This window comes from Grampus griseus (assembly GCF_964374135.1).
Source record: "Grampus griseus genome assembly, chromosome: 8".
Taxonomy (NCBI): Eukaryota; Metazoa; Chordata; class Mammalia; order Artiodactyla; family Delphinidae; genus Grampus; species Grampus griseus.
Window position 1 is genome coordinate 105,908,118 of NC_139002.1, and position 16,225 is coordinate 105,924,342.

Below are 16,225 nucleotides of genomic sequence, written 5' to 3' on the forward strand. Positions count from 1 at the left end.
TTGCACAATTCTGGGCTCTGCCCTGTCCCTCCTGGGAGCCTTCTAACATTACTCAGGAGGCTGGTGGAATTGGAGGAGCTCTCATCCTGCTCACCTGCTCCAGGTGTCCTGGAACAGCTCTGCTCTCAGAACGCATGGGCCTGAGAACCATGGACAGAGGCGAGTACTGGTGTATGCCACAGCTAAGCTCATTTTCCAGTATTTTCTAGTTAAAGTATATGCCTTAGGGCTAAGGCCTCCTTTATCGGAATAAGGAGCTGATGGGGGGACGGCAGATGTTGGTTCTCCGGGCTCCGCTAAAATAAAGCTTGGGGCTGGGCTCCCTAGCTCCCCCCACTTCCCAGTCCTCATGACACCGAGACCTGGAGTCCTCAACGTACCACTTACAAGACGACTATGTAACATCTGTTTTCTTATCCATAAAACGTAGATAAAAACAATGCATACCCTACAGAGTTGATAGAGGATTACATGAAATTACAAACATGCAAAAATATCGCATAAACCACAAATGTTACTGATTACCTATCTTACATGCATGTTAGTATCAGGAATTTGGAGGCAGGCAGGAAGGAAAGCAGCCTCTGTGCTGCAGCCACAGAACGGGAGCTTCACCATCCCAGCAACATGCCAAACCATGCAGCTCAGCCAGCTGCCCCGTTCCTGGGCCAACCGCTGGTCTGCACGGACTGATGTCACTTATGGCTTCTCTCCTTAACAAAGAGAGCGGTGTCCTAATCTCTGTTTGATTTGCTAAGATCAAGTAGAAATGAGAATCTTAGACGTGACAGAAACATTACAAAGGCTCTAATTATATCCCTCTTTTCATAGATAAGACAACCAAAAATGCTGATACGACAAGTAAACAGAATGAAAAATAATGACTGAAAATATATTACTGTTGACTTAGTAATGGTAAGGGTCAAACATTTGATATGTTAGTCAGACACATTTTCTTTGGCATAATTACCATTGGGTTAGAGTCTTTCTTATGAGAGCCCCCAGAGGCATCCTCTGCTTCTTGTGCTGTTGGGAACTTGCAACAGGACTCCTGGGCCGGAAGGCTCTGAAAAGTTGCTTCCTCCAGATTGTTACTTGCGATAGTACCACCTGCTTCCTTGATTTCAACCTAAAAAAGCAAACGTTATTTTAGAAATCACATTTTGGACGTTGTACTTTACAGTTGCATAATACAGAAAATTCTTTGCAGAAGTTACTTTTTTTTTTTTTTTTTTTTTTTTTTTGCGGTACGCGGGCCTCCTATTGCCGCGGCCTCTCCCGCCGCGGAGCACAGGCTCGGGACGCGCAGGCTCCGGACGCGCAGGCTCAGCGGCCATGGCTCACGGGCCCAGCCGCCCCGCGGCACGTGGTATCCTCCCTGACCAGGTCACAAACCCGTGCCCCCCGCATCGGCAGGCGGACTCTCAACCACTGCGCCACCAGGGAAGCCCCCTAGAAGTTACATTTTTTAAGTAAAGAGCAGCCTTACCCTTAATGTCCTCTCTCCCCAACTATTATTCTCTCTCTGGGGCAGCAAGATGGGGTGACAAGTCCTCTGACCAGCCTCACTGGGGATCAAGGACCCCGAGGACAAGGACCATCTGCCCACGAGGTGTGGAGATGTGATTTTAACGTGGCCCTCTTGCGGCTTCAAAAACACAGTATAAGTAGCTTGAGAAGACTCTGCAGTTGGTCAGCTGCCCCTTGAGCTCCTCGACAGCCCCCTACTCCAAAGGGGCTGCTGCCTCATGGGACCTTCCTTAAAACCGCGTGAAATGCTGCTCCTCTATGGCCGCTTTCGGAGCACACTCACTAGGCTGTATTAATGTTCTAGTCTATTGTTTGGCTTTTCCATCAAGAAGCCTGACATCCTTGCTGATGTTTCAGTAATATTTATATTGTAACTTACTATGTATTTAGAGTAATGTTTATAAGTAAATAGTAGCACTTCCCTAACTGAATGGTAGGACAATAATTAACATGAAAACAGTGACGGTAGGGAATAACTGCCAACTTTAACTTTGTTTTTAAGCTATCCTCTGCAACGACTCAGTGACACACCGGCAAAATTACCAAAAATACGGAGAGATACCAATGATGTTACTGAAAATCAACAGAATTTAAAAAACTAAAAAGTCTCGATGATTAAAAAAATAATAACCTTTAGATTTAAGTGTTTTAAAATCAGGGTGCTTCTTTTTAAGATTTGATAATGTGCGGAGGATTGGGAAGCAGCAGTCAACCTGCACTCACATCATCTCTCCCTCCCCCCCTTAACCTCCACCTGCCCAGACTGCCTATTAGAGAGTACAGGTGAGCTTCCCCAGAGGCCAGGAGGCAGGTCATAAAGTCCTTCAAAGAAGAGTGATTCTGTGATAACTTTCTGAAGACCTCATATAAAATCACAGCACAGACAACTATCTTTCAAAGTGTGGGTGTTGACTCCCACAAACTTGGAGATCGTCTAACTTAAAATCTGGGATCTAAACAATTAATAGTTTTCATGGACTGCCAAATCCCTTAGCACAGCAGACTAGCATCTAGGTATAAATGTTTCAAAAGACAGAGGAAAGTTTAGCTATATTTCAAGTTATAACTTTATTTAGATATTTCAAATTTTATAGAAACGTAGAAAGTTTTCAATTTTCCTCTGCTTTCTGCTTTGGGGAATTTGTCATGTACACATCATCAAAGTTTATTTTTATTTTTAAAAATTATTTATTTATTTATTTATTTTGGCTGTGCCGGGTCTTAGTTGCAGCACGCGGGATCTTTGTTGTGGCGTTGGAACCCTTAGTTTCGGCAGGCATGTGAGATCTAGTTCCCCAAGCATGGATGGAACCCAGGCCCCCTGCATTGGGAGCACAGAGTCTTACCCACTGGACCACCAGGGAAGTCCCACATCATCAAAGTTTAGATTTAACTTATCTCCCTGTAATTAACAAATACTTATGCAGTAAATATATCAATTCCTCAGCCCCATGCAACTGATATCTGAACTACTTACAGTATAGTGAAATCCTATTTTTACAGAATAAACAGAGGTCAATATGTGGGAATGAATTTCTAGAAAAAGGAAATTAGCAATTAACCCTGAATATTTACTGAAAAATAGTTCCACTCTGTTTAAAAGACAAACATGTCCATGCTAAGTCTTTTTCATTTTATTAATGAATTAGGAAATTGTCAATAAAAATTCAAAATAAACAAAGAAATATCATCCAAATAGTCTCTCCTTTATTTTGCTAAAATTGAATTACATTTAAAGAGAATTTACTATTTTAACGTGAGCTAGTTCCTTTCCTGCTCTGGTGAATGCTCACTGAGTCCCCTTGGTACAGGAAGGGAGCCGTGCGAGAACCAACAGGCAAACGGTGCTGGGACACACGTTTGGTCTGGTAGCAAAATGGAGTGTCTGACATTTCAAGCCATCTGAAAAAGATTCCGAGGAAGACCTCTGCACCAGCTGAAAGCTGGTGGGACTAGGTGTGCTCTCTGGTTTCTCTAGGCCTCAGCCTCTCCTCCCCACCTTTCCTGTGCACGAAGGAGCAGTGATTATGCTCAAAGAACACCAGAAAACAAGTCTAAGCTCCTGCTGCTACGGCTTATGATATGCAAACAAAGTCAGGCTCCAGCCATCTCAACACCAATTCAAAAATGTTCCACAAAAGCTTAATTTATGACTTACTAAAATGATTTAACAGCTGAGTAATCTAGTTTTCCAAACTAGATCCTTTTGAGGGGCCAGTACACATGTCCTTACAATCCTTTGTTTCCTTTAAAAACTGATTTGTTCAGCTTCAGCAAGAACAGAGCAGAAAAGGGGAATTCCCTGGCGGTCCAGTGGTTAGGACTCTGTGCTTTCACTGCCCAGTGTCCGGGTTCAAAATAAAGAGAGAAACAAACAAAGCAGAAAATTGCCGGTAGTTATCCACAGCCAAAGAGCTGGCCGACAATTACCATGAATTCGTGGAGACTCTGATTCATGTTACATACGCTTGAGGAACAACCACTTATTAGCAGAGGGAAGCCCTAACACCTTGATTTCAAGGCTCACCAAACACAAGTGCTAACTGTGAGTCCTGGCTGTGAGTTACAACCCTTATCAATCTAAAGCGGAAAAATGTAAAAGCTGGGCACGTGAAGACTCCCACTGCATTTGTTTTCACAGACACTAGGGTTTCTTTCCTAAAGCCACTTTTAAAACTTCCTAGGGACTTCCCTGGTGGTCCAGTGGTAAGGGGCACAGGTGGGATCCCTGGCTACAGAGCTAAGCTCCCACATGCCTGGCTGCAAAAAAAAAAAAAATCTACTTGTTTCCCTCCTCTTTTGTTGTATGATCTCTGCTGGGTTAGGCCAGGTTTGAACCAGGGACCGAGGACCTAATTCACCTTCAGGTAGAATGGATTGGCTGGATAATGCATTTCGCGTTTAGCAAGGGATGCGCCCTGCAGGGAATGAGTGAATCCGATCAGGGATGCTACGGACAAGAGAAAAATCTTGGTAGAAGCAGGAAGTCTCCCGTCTCCACTAGGGCAGGGGTGCAGGGGGTACTGTGCGACGTGGATCTTACTGGAATCACGCGGACGCCGGGGTGGGCGGCTCCTTCCCTGGCCCAGGTGCCCAGGGGCCCGACAGCAGGACTCCTGTGCGGGGTCAGCAGGGAGGACAGGAAGTAGAGGTTGTAGGCTTGCGGCTGCTGGGCGGCGGGAAGAACGGCGTCTTCCAGGGGATTGAGCTTGGGAAGACTCGGGAACTCCCCGCGCGTTTCCTCATCTCCGTTCTCATCCACCAGCAGCTCCACTTTGACTTTGCCCTTGCAGTCCCCGTCGAGCGGGGCGTTGAAGGCGTGCAGCAGGGGCTCTTTGGGGTCCGCGGAGCCCAGGTACGCGTCTTTGAAGACGTGGAACTCGTCTGCCTCGTGCTTCACCGACACCGGGGTTTTCAGGGGAAGGTTTTCAGGAACAAACTGACTCTCGGCGCTGAAAAGGTCTGTCACCATCTCGTCCTCGGGGCTGCACATGCCGCCCAGCAGAGGGCCCTCTTCCATGTCCACTGGGGGCACCCGGGCCCGGGCATCGCCCCGCACCCGGCGCGAGGGGGATCCGGCGGGAACCGCACACCTGCAACGACGCGGCCCAGTCAGGGCGGCGGCCCCCACCCGCCCCGGCCGCCGACCCAGGGGGCCCGCCGCTCCCGGGGATCTCACCCGGGGGGGCCCGCCGCTCCCGAGAGGCCGGCCTAGGGGGCCACCCCCCACCCCGCACCGGCGAGGCCGACCGGAGAAGGGGCCCTGCTGGCCCGACCGGCCGACTGGGACTGAAAGGGGCGGAGGTCCGTCATTCCCGAGGGGCAGACCTGGAGGTCCCGCCGCCCCTGACGGGGACGACTGGAGAGGGGGTCCCGCCGCCCCCTCGAGGCTGACTAGGGGGCCCACCGTCCCCCTCCCCTCTGCAGACCCGAGGCCGGGCCGGGGACCGCGGGGAAACCCGACGGCGGCCGGGGTCTCAGGCACCGGAGGGGCGCCGAGTCAGGACTCCTCAGACGGCGCACCTGTGGCCCCGGGAGCTGGCAGAGCACCGAGCGCGAGGGCGGGGCCGAGCAACTGGCCGTTGGGGAGGAGGCGGGGCCACGGACTGGGGCAGGGCCAGGGGCTCGCGGAAGCGGGGCTCGCGGAGGTGGGCGGGGCCAGGGAGAGGCGGAGGCGGAGGCGGGGCACGTGAGGCGGGGTCAGAGGGTGGGAGAGGTTGGGGGTGATGCGAAGGCGGGGCGCAGAAGTTAGTGGGGGCATGGGCGGGTCCCGGAAGTGCGAGGGGATAAGCAGGGATGGGGGCGGGGGAGGCGGCCCCCGTGACAGTGCTGGAGGGTGGTGGGCGGGGCGAGCTGGGCGGAGTCGGGGCCGGAGGCCAGGGACCGGCCAGTTGAGGGGAGGTGGACGGGGAAGGACACTCCCGGGACCAGCAGCTCCAGGCTCAGGTGGGGAACCAGAAGCCCCCAGGCCAGTCTGAGGCAGCGCTGGCTGGGACTCCCTGGCTTGACCTCAGACCTTAATCTTGACCGTGTATTTTTTCTGCCCCTCAGCTCCTCAGGACAGAGCCCGGCCAGCCACGGAGCACCGCGGGTGGGTGGACGGCCAGGGATCGGCACATGCAAGTTCCCAACCTAGCGTGCACTTCAGGTCCTTGGTGCCGGAGCTTGGGAGGAAGACTAGGCGTCTCTTGTCAATGTAAGCAACCCAAGGACTCCGGGCTTTCACTGCCAAGGCCCAGGGTTCAATCCCCGGGTTCAGTCCCTGGCTGGGGAACTAAGATCCTTCAAGACCCTCGGCGCGGCCAAAAAAAACAAAAAAAAGTAAGACATTCGCTTTCTAATCTCACTGAAAAAATACGTTCCTAAATCAAACAGTAGTAACCAAGGCACACCAGCACTATGCACTATTTGGCTGTACACTTCAGCGTTCAAGAAATCGCAAGAAAATTTTGCACAGTCGACAATCCGGAAATTTAAGGCACAGCTTTAAGTTGCTGGGACTTTCTTATCTGAAAAATTATAATGGGACATTAAAAGCTGACATTAAAAGAACATAATGTAATTAAATTCTCACTGTTGGAATTTTCCTACCATGTGAACGACTTAAAATATATTCCCAGCCACTAGTTCATTGCAAACATACTTGCCTTGAAATACTGTCCAGTTCTTGGAGAATTCATTTCCTGTGTGCCTATGATCTATAGGGCAGGACTCCATAGAAAGCTTTAGTTGCTTCTTCAGATTAAAATTAGGACAGATTTTTTCTTTAGTTATACAGAATATCTGTAATTTAGGATTTTTTTTTATAGTAGGTCCTTGTTGGTTATGTTTTAAATATAGCAGTGTGTACATGTCAATCCCAAACTCCCAATCTATCCCTCCCCCACACCCTTCCCCCCAGTAACCATAAATTCCTTCTCTAAGTCTGTGAGTCTGTTTCTGTTTTGTAAATAAGTTCATTTGTATCATTCTAATTTTTTTTAGATTCCACATATAAGCGATTTCATATGATATTTGTCTTTCTCTGACTTACTTCACTTAGTATGATAATCTCCAGGTCCATCCATGTTGCTGCAAATGGCATTATTTCATTCTGTTTAATGGCTGTGTAATATTCCATTGTATATATGTACCACATTTTCTTTATCCATTCATCTGTCAATGGACATTTAGGATTTTTAAACTTTATAATGGTTGGAAAGTGATATGCATTCAGTAGAAACCACCGGACCTGCAGGCTCAGCAGCCATGGCTCACGGGCCCAGCCGCTCCGTGCCATGTGGGATCTTCCCGGACCAGGGCACGAACCCGCGTCCCCTGCATCAGCAGGCGGACTCTCAACCACTGCACCACCAGGGAAGACCCAAACTTCAAATTTTGAATTTTGCTCTTTTCCCAAGCTAGGGATATGTATGCTCCCTTCTAGTGATGCTGGGCAGCTCTCAGACACGCAATCACAAGGATAAACAACCGATACATTTACCACCATTCTGTTTTTCACTTTCAGGACAGTATCAATAAATTTCATGAGACAGTCAACACATTATTATAAAATAGGCTTTGTGTTAGATGGTTTTGCCCGACTGTAGGCTAATGTTAGTATTCTGAGCACAGTTCAGGTAGGCTAGGCTAGGCTGTGCTGTTTGGTAGGGTGGGTTTATTAGATGCATTTATGACTTCCTGTGGGTTTATCAGGACTTAACCCTATCACAGGTCGATGAAGACCTGTACAGTACATAAACTCTCCTACCGAAATAATTAAATATTACAGATAAAGCTGAAGTCCCCTTGGGTTCCCTACCATCCGCGATCACGCTGCCTTTCAGAGGGAATCCCTGTGAAGTCTGCGGTGCATCTTTCCAGCCCTTTCTCTGGAGATCAACATACACATGTGCATGTGCATCTCCTTACTCTTTTTTTTTTAAATTTTATTTATTTATTTATTTTTGGCTGTGTTGGGTCTTCGTTTCTGTGCGTGGGCTTTCTCTAGTTGTGGCGAGCGGGGGCCACTCTTCATCGCAGTGCGCAGGCCTCTCACTGTCGCGGCCTCTCTTGTTGCGGAGCGTAAGCTCCAGACGCGCAGGCTCAGTAGTTGTGGCTCACAGGCCTAGTTGCTCCGCGGCATGTGGGAAGATATCTTCCCAGACCTGGGCTTGAACCCGTGTCCCCTGCATTGGCAGGCAGATTCTCAACCACTGCACCACCAGGGAAGCCCTGGATCTCCTTACTCTTAATTTTATGGCTGGAAAAGCCACATCGTTTTGAACTCAGCTGAGTTTGGGGGCAGGCCTGAGAATGCAACTCAGGCTTCCCGAACTGTAGGCAATATAAACTGAAGAGCCCAAGTGAAAAACCGTGAAGAGCTTGAATAGCCTGAGAAGCACATCAACCCCCAGGCCGCACTGCTCACTCCTTCACACATCAGACATTTCTAGTGAGCAGTCCCCATGGGTCAGGCGTGCGTGGCCACCTGTGTGTCACCATGCCGGGCAGGATCAAAGGCCTGGAGCCTTTGAGCACCTGCAGTTCTGAGATGCTCCTCTGGCCCTGTTGGATTGGCCAAGGCCGGCTCTGTCTTGTCATTCAGGCCTCAGCTCAAACCCATTTTTTTTTTTTCTGGCCATGCAGCCTGCTGGATCTTAGTTCCCTGACCAGGGATGGAACCCGGGCCCCCTGCAGAGGAAGCGAGGAGTCCTAACCACTGGACCACCAGGGAATTCCCCCAAACCCATTTCTAAATCAGCCTCCTCCCCAAGCCAGCTACTCTTCCCCCACCCCACACACACACACATACAAGTGCCCAGGAACCCTTAAGATCCTTTGAGAGGTTTCCTTGGTTCTCAACCTCCTCCCAATGAAATTTGATCTCCACGACAGCCAGAACCTTTTGGGGTCCCCGCTGTATTCCCAGTGCCTAGAACAGAGCTAAGCATACAGTAGGTGTTCAGGAAGAACTGTGGAGAAAACAGAATTCATGTATTTAACAGGTATTTATTGAGCACCTATTATGTCAGGCACTGTTCTAAGCCCCGGGGCAAGGGTGAGGATGCACAAATGAACACAGCAAAATCCACAGCCCTTCTTAGCAGCCACCCTTCTCTGTCAGGTGTGTGAATCGAGCAATGCCCACTCTGCCCAACCCGAGGCCTTTTCTGCATATCTTGTCGGTCACCTTTGTCCCAAGTGCCTGAGCCTGGAACTTGACCTATAGCCTCCTTATCAGTATAACAAAAGAGACAGAAAGCAATACTGTGGTAGACTGGGATTAATGGTTTTATTAATGATAACATTCATACTGCATTTCTAAGATTTATCCAAAAAAGCATATTGTATTTACATGCAATGGCCAATTCAAGATCACAAATTCAGACCACAGCTCCGTGAAGACTATGGCTTACTCCAAATTCAATTAAATACATCACACTCCTACCTCCTGCTTTCAACATGTACAGTAAAAACCCACTCTTCCTCCTTTTAGGGAATATAAAATTGCATTGATAACTGCACGGATTAGCAGTGATTACATTGGAAACACTTAAAACCTGAGAGACAAGCCCAAATAAGTCTGAGTGCTAACACGTCTGTGCTCGAATTCACCCGTGAATCATAATACAGACTGCTCAGTGGTCAACAGTGTATGATTTCAGTGGCCCTGGCTTCGACTGGAAGCTACGCCTCGCTGAGGCAGAGGGGCTGTACCCCTCGCGCCTCCTTGACTACATAACACAGATGAACAGGGCCTTTTGTTGCTGTGGTGGTTAGATATCCCTTTTTGCTTTTTTTGTCTGTTCTCATTTCTGCTTGCTTTTAAAAGAAAAAAAAAGTCTTTGGCCCATTTAGGTGGGGTTTTTACATCACAACATGTACAGGGATAAAATATGCACGTGCTCTGCAGCAAGCGCCTTCCTCCGGCTCCGAGGGTTCGGCCTCGTCCCCGCATCAGTGGAGTTCAGAACTCTTAGAGAGGCGAGCCCCACCAGAACATAGTGGTCAGAAAAATAAATACATGATTTTAACAGACGGACAGCTAAGCTTGTCATTACAGCCCAGAGGCAGTGGGTATTATTTCATTCCATGATCCGTTCTTTTAAAATACTGAAGACGATTCAGCGCCTCATCGCTTTTTGGTCACTCGATCAAGGCACTCCCATCCGAAGGGTAGGCTGTGTTAAACCCAGCACCTGTCACCTGCGACATTCTAGGAGGTCACCGATAACCCATCTCCCTCCGTCTCCCTGGAAACGGGAGCGGGTCTCCTCTCTCACCAGCTGGGATGCCCAACCCTGACTGCCCTGAGGTTTGCTTTTCTCAAGTTTTGTTCCTTCCTCAGTGGCAAATGTCGCCAGTTTGGGTAAGCAGGAATCCTGAGGTACCTAGGATGTTTGCTTTTTCGGTGAGTACTCCAGACACATAATCTTCGACCACCACATCCCTCGCTCCCCATTTCTGAGGCATGCCCACGTCTTCTTTTGCAGCTTAAGGAGGAAGCATAAGGAAGGCAGTCTGATGGGGGAATGCAGCACAGCTGCCCTCGTAAGGCAACTGGTCCTTCTGGGATACAGGGACACCACAGTAAAATGCCTACATAGGGTTATCCACCCAGTAAGTTGAGAAGGAGTAAGACACCCACAATTCCACCTAAAGACTTTACAAAATAAATCTCTCGTGCAGTCTCCCTTACATTTAGGGCCTCCCGTTTTTAAGGCACTGGGTTTTGAAGACTTGCAAGGTCAGGAAAACTAAAGATGAGGCATACTACATGCTTCAAACATGGAGGCAAATGCAGACGACCAAACTAGACAGTGACAGAGTTACCACAGGGACAGAATGGGTTCCAAAAGCACAACTTTTCTTGGTTAGTGCATTGCATGTGCGTTGGCTATTAACTGCTAACATCTGCAGCTTAAACAATGCTTTTCTCCCGGAAGGAAACAAATGTTTACATCGCTCTGATAAAATTAAATGCCCGTAAGTACCAAGTGTCCAGTGGCCGCCGAAGAAGCGTGCCGGGTCGGTCGTTTCCAACGCGTATGAAGCCACAGCCCCACTCATTCCATAAATCGCTCAACGACAGTTTCACCCCTTAAGAAACACAAGGCGATGGGAAGACCTTAGGGGGGACTTTATCCAATGCCCCCCAGGTTAGGACCTGCTTGGAAGGAGTAGGGTTATACTTCATGGGGTGGAGCCTGCCATCTAGAAAAGCAAAAACACCAAACCCTCGAAGGAAAGGAAACGTCTGAGTCTTTTAGAGCAAATTTTCATCCTGAACTACAATCAGGATTCACAGCTAGTTTTCATTTGGTTTTTCATCCGAAGAGCTCATTTTCCTTCCCGGCAGCGCTAAGGGATTTACTTTTTGGAATTGGAGCTGATCCCGAACAAACTCACGATGTCAATCATTGCTTGTTTCAGGTTCTTCCCGAAGCGATGAGAATCCTTTCATTTAAAAACAAAAAACAGAAACAGGTTACAACGTGGAAATTCTCACATTTCAAGCCTTTTCACTTGTAATCTGACTCGAAGAACTAACATTCCTTTTTACCAATTCTCTAAGCTTTGACTTAGTCGCTTAATCATTAAGTTATAGCGTCTGGAGAGATGTTAAGGGTTAAAAAAGATAGCAAACATGTTTGTGTGAGTGTGTGTTTTTTTTCTTTTCCATGATAGGTTATTACAAGACACTGCATGTAGTTCCCTGTGCTGTACAGTATGACTTGGTTCCTTACCTATTTTATATATAGTAGTGTATATTTGTTTTGTTTTGTTTTTGAAAACTAAGGTGCTTTATTTCTTTGTAAAAACAACTTATTAAGAGTAGTTTGGGGCTTCCCTGGTGGTGCAGTGGTAGAGAGTCCGCCTGTCGATGCAGGGGACACGGGTTCGTGCCCCGGTCCGGGAAGATCCCACATGCCGCGGAGCGGCTGGGCCCATGAGCCATGGCCGCTGAGCCTGCGCGTCCGGAGCTTGTGCTCCGCAACGGGAGAGGCCGCAGCAGTGAGAGGCCCGCGTACAGCAAAAAAAAAAAAAAAAAAAAAAAAGAGTAGTTTGAACAGTACTTGTCTTATTCTTGTCATATAACATATTGTATGGAGCAAACATCGTTTCCATGCCTCAGCTAATTGTCACACACCTGCTGAAGTTTCCATTAGCTTCCAACACTTTATCTTTTGCAGTGAAATAACTCTGATAGTTTGTTTTTTTAATTTAATTTTTATTTTATATTATAGTTGATTTCCAATGTTGTGTTAGTTTCAGATATACAGCAAAGTGAATCAGTTATACATATATCCATTCTTTTTCATATTCTTTTCCCATACATGTTATTACAGAATATTGAGTAGAGTTCCTTGTGCTATACAGTAGGTCCTTATTGACCATCTACTTTATATATAGTAATGTGTATCTGCTAATCCCAAACTCCTAATTTATCCCTCCCCACCCCCTTTTCCTTTTGGTAACCGTAAGTTTGTTTTCTATGTCTGTGACTCTATTTCCGTTTTGTAAATAAGTTCATTTTTATCATTTTTTAAGATTCTACATATAAGTGATTGCATGTGATATTTATCTTTCTCTGTCTGACTTACTTCACTTAGTATGATAATCCCTAGGTCCAACCATGTTGCTGCAAATGGCATTACTTCATTCTTTTTTATGGCAGAGTAATATTCCACTGTGTGTGTGTGTGTGTACACACACACACACACACACACACACACACACACACACTACATCTCCTTTATCCATTCATCTCTTGATGGACATTCAGGTTGCTTCCACGTCTTAGCTATTGTAAATAGTGCTGCTATGAACATTGGGGTGCATGTTATCTTTTTGAATTAAGAGTTTTCTTTGGATATATGCCCAGGAGGGGGATTGCAGGGTAATATGGTAGCTCTATTTTTAGTTTCTTAAGGAACCTCCATACTGTTTTCCATAGTGGCTGCACCAATTTACATTCTGTGTGGGTGTGGTTTCCCCTAATCTAAGGCTTCCCCTAATGTCAATGCGTTACATAAAACACAATAAGCAAGTGAATTCCAATCTTCTCTGTTAAAGGTGAGCCTGGCATTGCCTGTCAGGCTATGTACCATGTGGAAAGGGGAGAATATAAATAAGGGTTAAATGTGCCATGCTAGGAAGGTGGTCACGGGTTCCATTCACAGAGAACACTGCAGACCCCTGCTTCAACGTGTACACGTATTTCTTAGCACGTGCACACGAATCTGAATCCACCCTCCAACGTTACAGAGAGTCTGGAAGCTGCAGAAGCCCTCCAACGTTACGATCTAAAACCACTGTGACCAGCAAAGATACACACTTTCAACCAAATAAGATCGGTCCCTTTAAAACTATTAAGAGACTTTCAAAATCCTTGTTTTGAAAATGTCCCAACCAAGCAAGAGTACATAACTGAATTGAAATTTTCTGTCAAATCAAGGATGTGCTCAAAAGAAAACAGTGAAAAACCCCAACTTTAGAAAAGAGAACTTTTGTTTTGTACTCACTGTCTCAGGGCAGGAGAACTTGGAAGAAATGTGGAAACTGATGAGCTTCTCACCCACGAGAATGTACGACACCCCGTAGCCGTCGTCAGCAACCTACGGAAAAGAAGGTTTAAATGGATCCGTGGGGGGACTTCCCGGCGGTCCAGGGGTTGAGACCCCGCGCTTCCACTGCAGGGGGCACGGTTCCATCCCTGGCCGGGGAACTAAGATCCTGCATGCCGCGGGGCACGGCCGATCCATCAGTAGAACCCTGGGCAACGAGGCCACGGGCAAAGGGGATTTCTGACATTTTCACTATGAGACTGCCATCAGTATCTGCAGACGCCTGGCCGCTTACCGGTCCAAAGCCGCCTCCGCTTGACACGTACTCTGGATTCCTTTCCAAATTGAACAGTTCCACCTGCTGCTGAGGGGTCTGGCTGGTGGACAATCTCCAAGGCTCAGATAGCACCTGTGGAGTAAAACAAGGAAATGTTCCAATGACACTTCCCAATTCCATCCTCTTCTGGCCCCGAGGAGCCCGGGTGGAAGACAAGAAAGGGCTTGCTCGGTGTTCACACTGTTTCAGACACCAGAGGCCTATGTCCCTGAAGGCCTCGCCGGCTCGGGGCAGGAGGTCTGCAGAGAGGGATGGAGCAGGTGAGGACACCCGGACTGGAGGGGCCAACACCGGCTGATGGGGTCTTAAGGCAGGGAAGGTGGCAGATATGTAAGATTTGGAACGGGGGCAGTGGTGTGCTGGAGCTGACTGGTACCAGCTCCCCTAAGATGGCTGCCAGATTTCCGGAACTTTCCAAGCTGCTTGTTAAACAGCCATTATTTTTTTATTATTACTTTTTTTGCGGTACGCGGGCCTCTCACCATCACGGCCCCTCCCGCTGCGGAGCACAGGCTCCGGACGCGCAGGCTCAGCGGCCATGGCTCACGGGCCCAGCCGCTCCGCGGCATGTGGGATCCTCCCGGACCGGGTCACAAACCCGCGTCCCCTGCGTCGGCAGGCGGACTATCAACCACTGCGCCACCAGGGAAGCCCAAACACAGCCATTATTAAAAAATTAAATTTTATTGGGACTTCCCTGGCAGTCCAGTGGTTAAGACTTCACACTTCCACTGCAGAGGGCTTGGGTTCGATCCCTGGTTGGGGAACTAAGAGCTCACATGCTGCGTGGCACGGCCGAAAAAAAAGAAAAACAACACTCAGAGCTCATCCCCTGCTAATTATTTTAGTACAAGCCATGGCATCCCAGGGGATGAAGAAATGCGGCTCCAATTTTCCATGGTGAGGACAGTTGAGCCCCAAGACCCACCTGTGAGGCCAGTTCCGACTGGCAAAGCTGTGCTACTGATCTACGAAGTTTTGGTTTAGCCAAGAAAGCTGAGTGGGCCGCCCCAGAAGTGACTCACCTCCTTCAGGAAAGGGGAGTCGACAGCGAGGTATTTGGACACCACGTAGAGGCAGAAGAGATGGCGGTCGATCCCGGAGCCGGTCATCGCCAGGTGGCACAGGTGCTGATGCTTCTTGGACGCAATCTTGAATAACTTGAGCCTCTGTTCAACCTAAAATAACAAAAGACGAGGACTTTCAAGTCGTGCGTCATGGGCTAAGCTCCAGGATGAGGCTCACGGCCCTTCTCTCCAGCGGTCCGACGGGGTGCTGAGAAAGCACGTCACTGGTGGCGGTGCGGGTGTGTGTGTGGGGTGTCTCTGGGTGGTTGCCAAGGCGACCTGACCAGAAACCCCACTGGCCGACTGCCGCTTCCGCAGATACGCTGCGAACGGGGCGGCGTGGAGGCTGCAGGGGGACAAGTTGTTGGAGAGGCAGTTTCGGGGTCCTGTGTGCAGCCCACTGGGCATCAATCATTCCACCTTTTATACAAATGAGACCACCAAGCAGGTAGGAAAGCGCCAGCCTCCAAGCCTCATCAGGTGGAAATGACGGTCTGTCCCTCTCAGCGGGCTGTGATGTTCCTGCGGGTCATAAATAACCCTCCAAAGTGGTCTGGGAGCTCTACTAAAACAGCGCTTCCGGGGCCTTCAGGTTGGACCCGAAAAGCCTGCTTCAGCTCGTCTGGGCCCTGTTCAGTCAATCACAGAACGAGGTGACACGGCACCCTTCCGTGGGATGTGGAGGCCCATCCGGGCTCTGGCCCACCCACTCCAGAACCGGTCCTCAAGGCTGATTCTGAAGGCAGCTAGTGACAGATCAGAGCAATCCGTCACAAGACCTCCTGAGCTCTTCCCACAGAATCGAAAGCCTTTCCAGAACGGAGGTTCCTCCAGGGCAGAGCAAGAGCCCTGGGCCATGTCTCCTCCGGGGTCAGCAGGCACCTGCCCTCCGGGTCAGGCAGAACTGGCTGTGGATGGACCTCAGCCCCTAACCAGGTGTGCGGCCCAGCAGTTTGCTGAATCCATCTAAGTCTCTGTTCCTTTACCTACAAAAATGAACTGATGATACGTCACGGGCCACCGCTAGGATCGTCAAAGGCGACGTACAGAAAACCTGGAGCCCCAAGCCTGCTCAAGGAGCTTCAGCACGGGCAGCGGGCTTCAGGAACCCCGAGCAGAAGGCTCCTGTGATAGTCAGTTTTCCCACCCAGACACCGACTACTTGCACTGTCTTGCAGCATCTCCCTGCCACTCCTTTATTCACTGGCTGTGTACTGCTCTGATTTGAAGACTCTTAGGAA

At 48.8% G+C, this 16,225-nt stretch overlaps 2 protein-coding genes across 2 annotated transcripts in view; both read right to left on the reverse strand.

Annotated features, from left to right (window-relative positions):
- The window catches only part of TESMIN (testis expressed metallothionein like protein), a gene marked incomplete at both ends in the record, with an annotated part of 37,954 nt that extends 32,904 nt beyond the window's left edge, over positions 1-5,050 (reverse strand). Inside the window, 2 exons of the mRNA XM_082660137.1 lie at positions 971-1,129; positions 4,574-5,050. Of these exons, the coding sequence (XP_082516263.1) occupies positions 971-1,129; positions 4,574-5,050 (636 nt within the window). The remainder of the gene's footprint in view (positions 1-970; positions 1,130-4,573) is intronic.
- Positions 5,051-9,294: 4,244 nt separating this feature from the next.
- Positions 9,295-16,225, reverse strand: part of CPT1A (carnitine palmitoyltransferase 1A) — a 71,010-nt gene continuing 64,079 nt past the window's right edge. Inside the window, exons 16-19 of the mRNA XM_082660171.1 lie at positions 14,943-15,095; positions 13,876-13,989; positions 13,539-13,631; positions 9,295-11,469 (exon numbers count right to left, since the gene is read on the reverse strand). Of these exons, the coding sequence (XP_082516297.1) occupies positions 11,383-11,469; positions 13,539-13,631; positions 13,876-13,989; positions 14,943-15,095 (447 nt within the window). The 3' untranslated portion in view covers positions 9,295-11,382. The remainder of the gene's footprint in view (positions 11,470-13,538; positions 13,632-13,875; positions 13,990-14,942; positions 15,096-16,225) is intronic.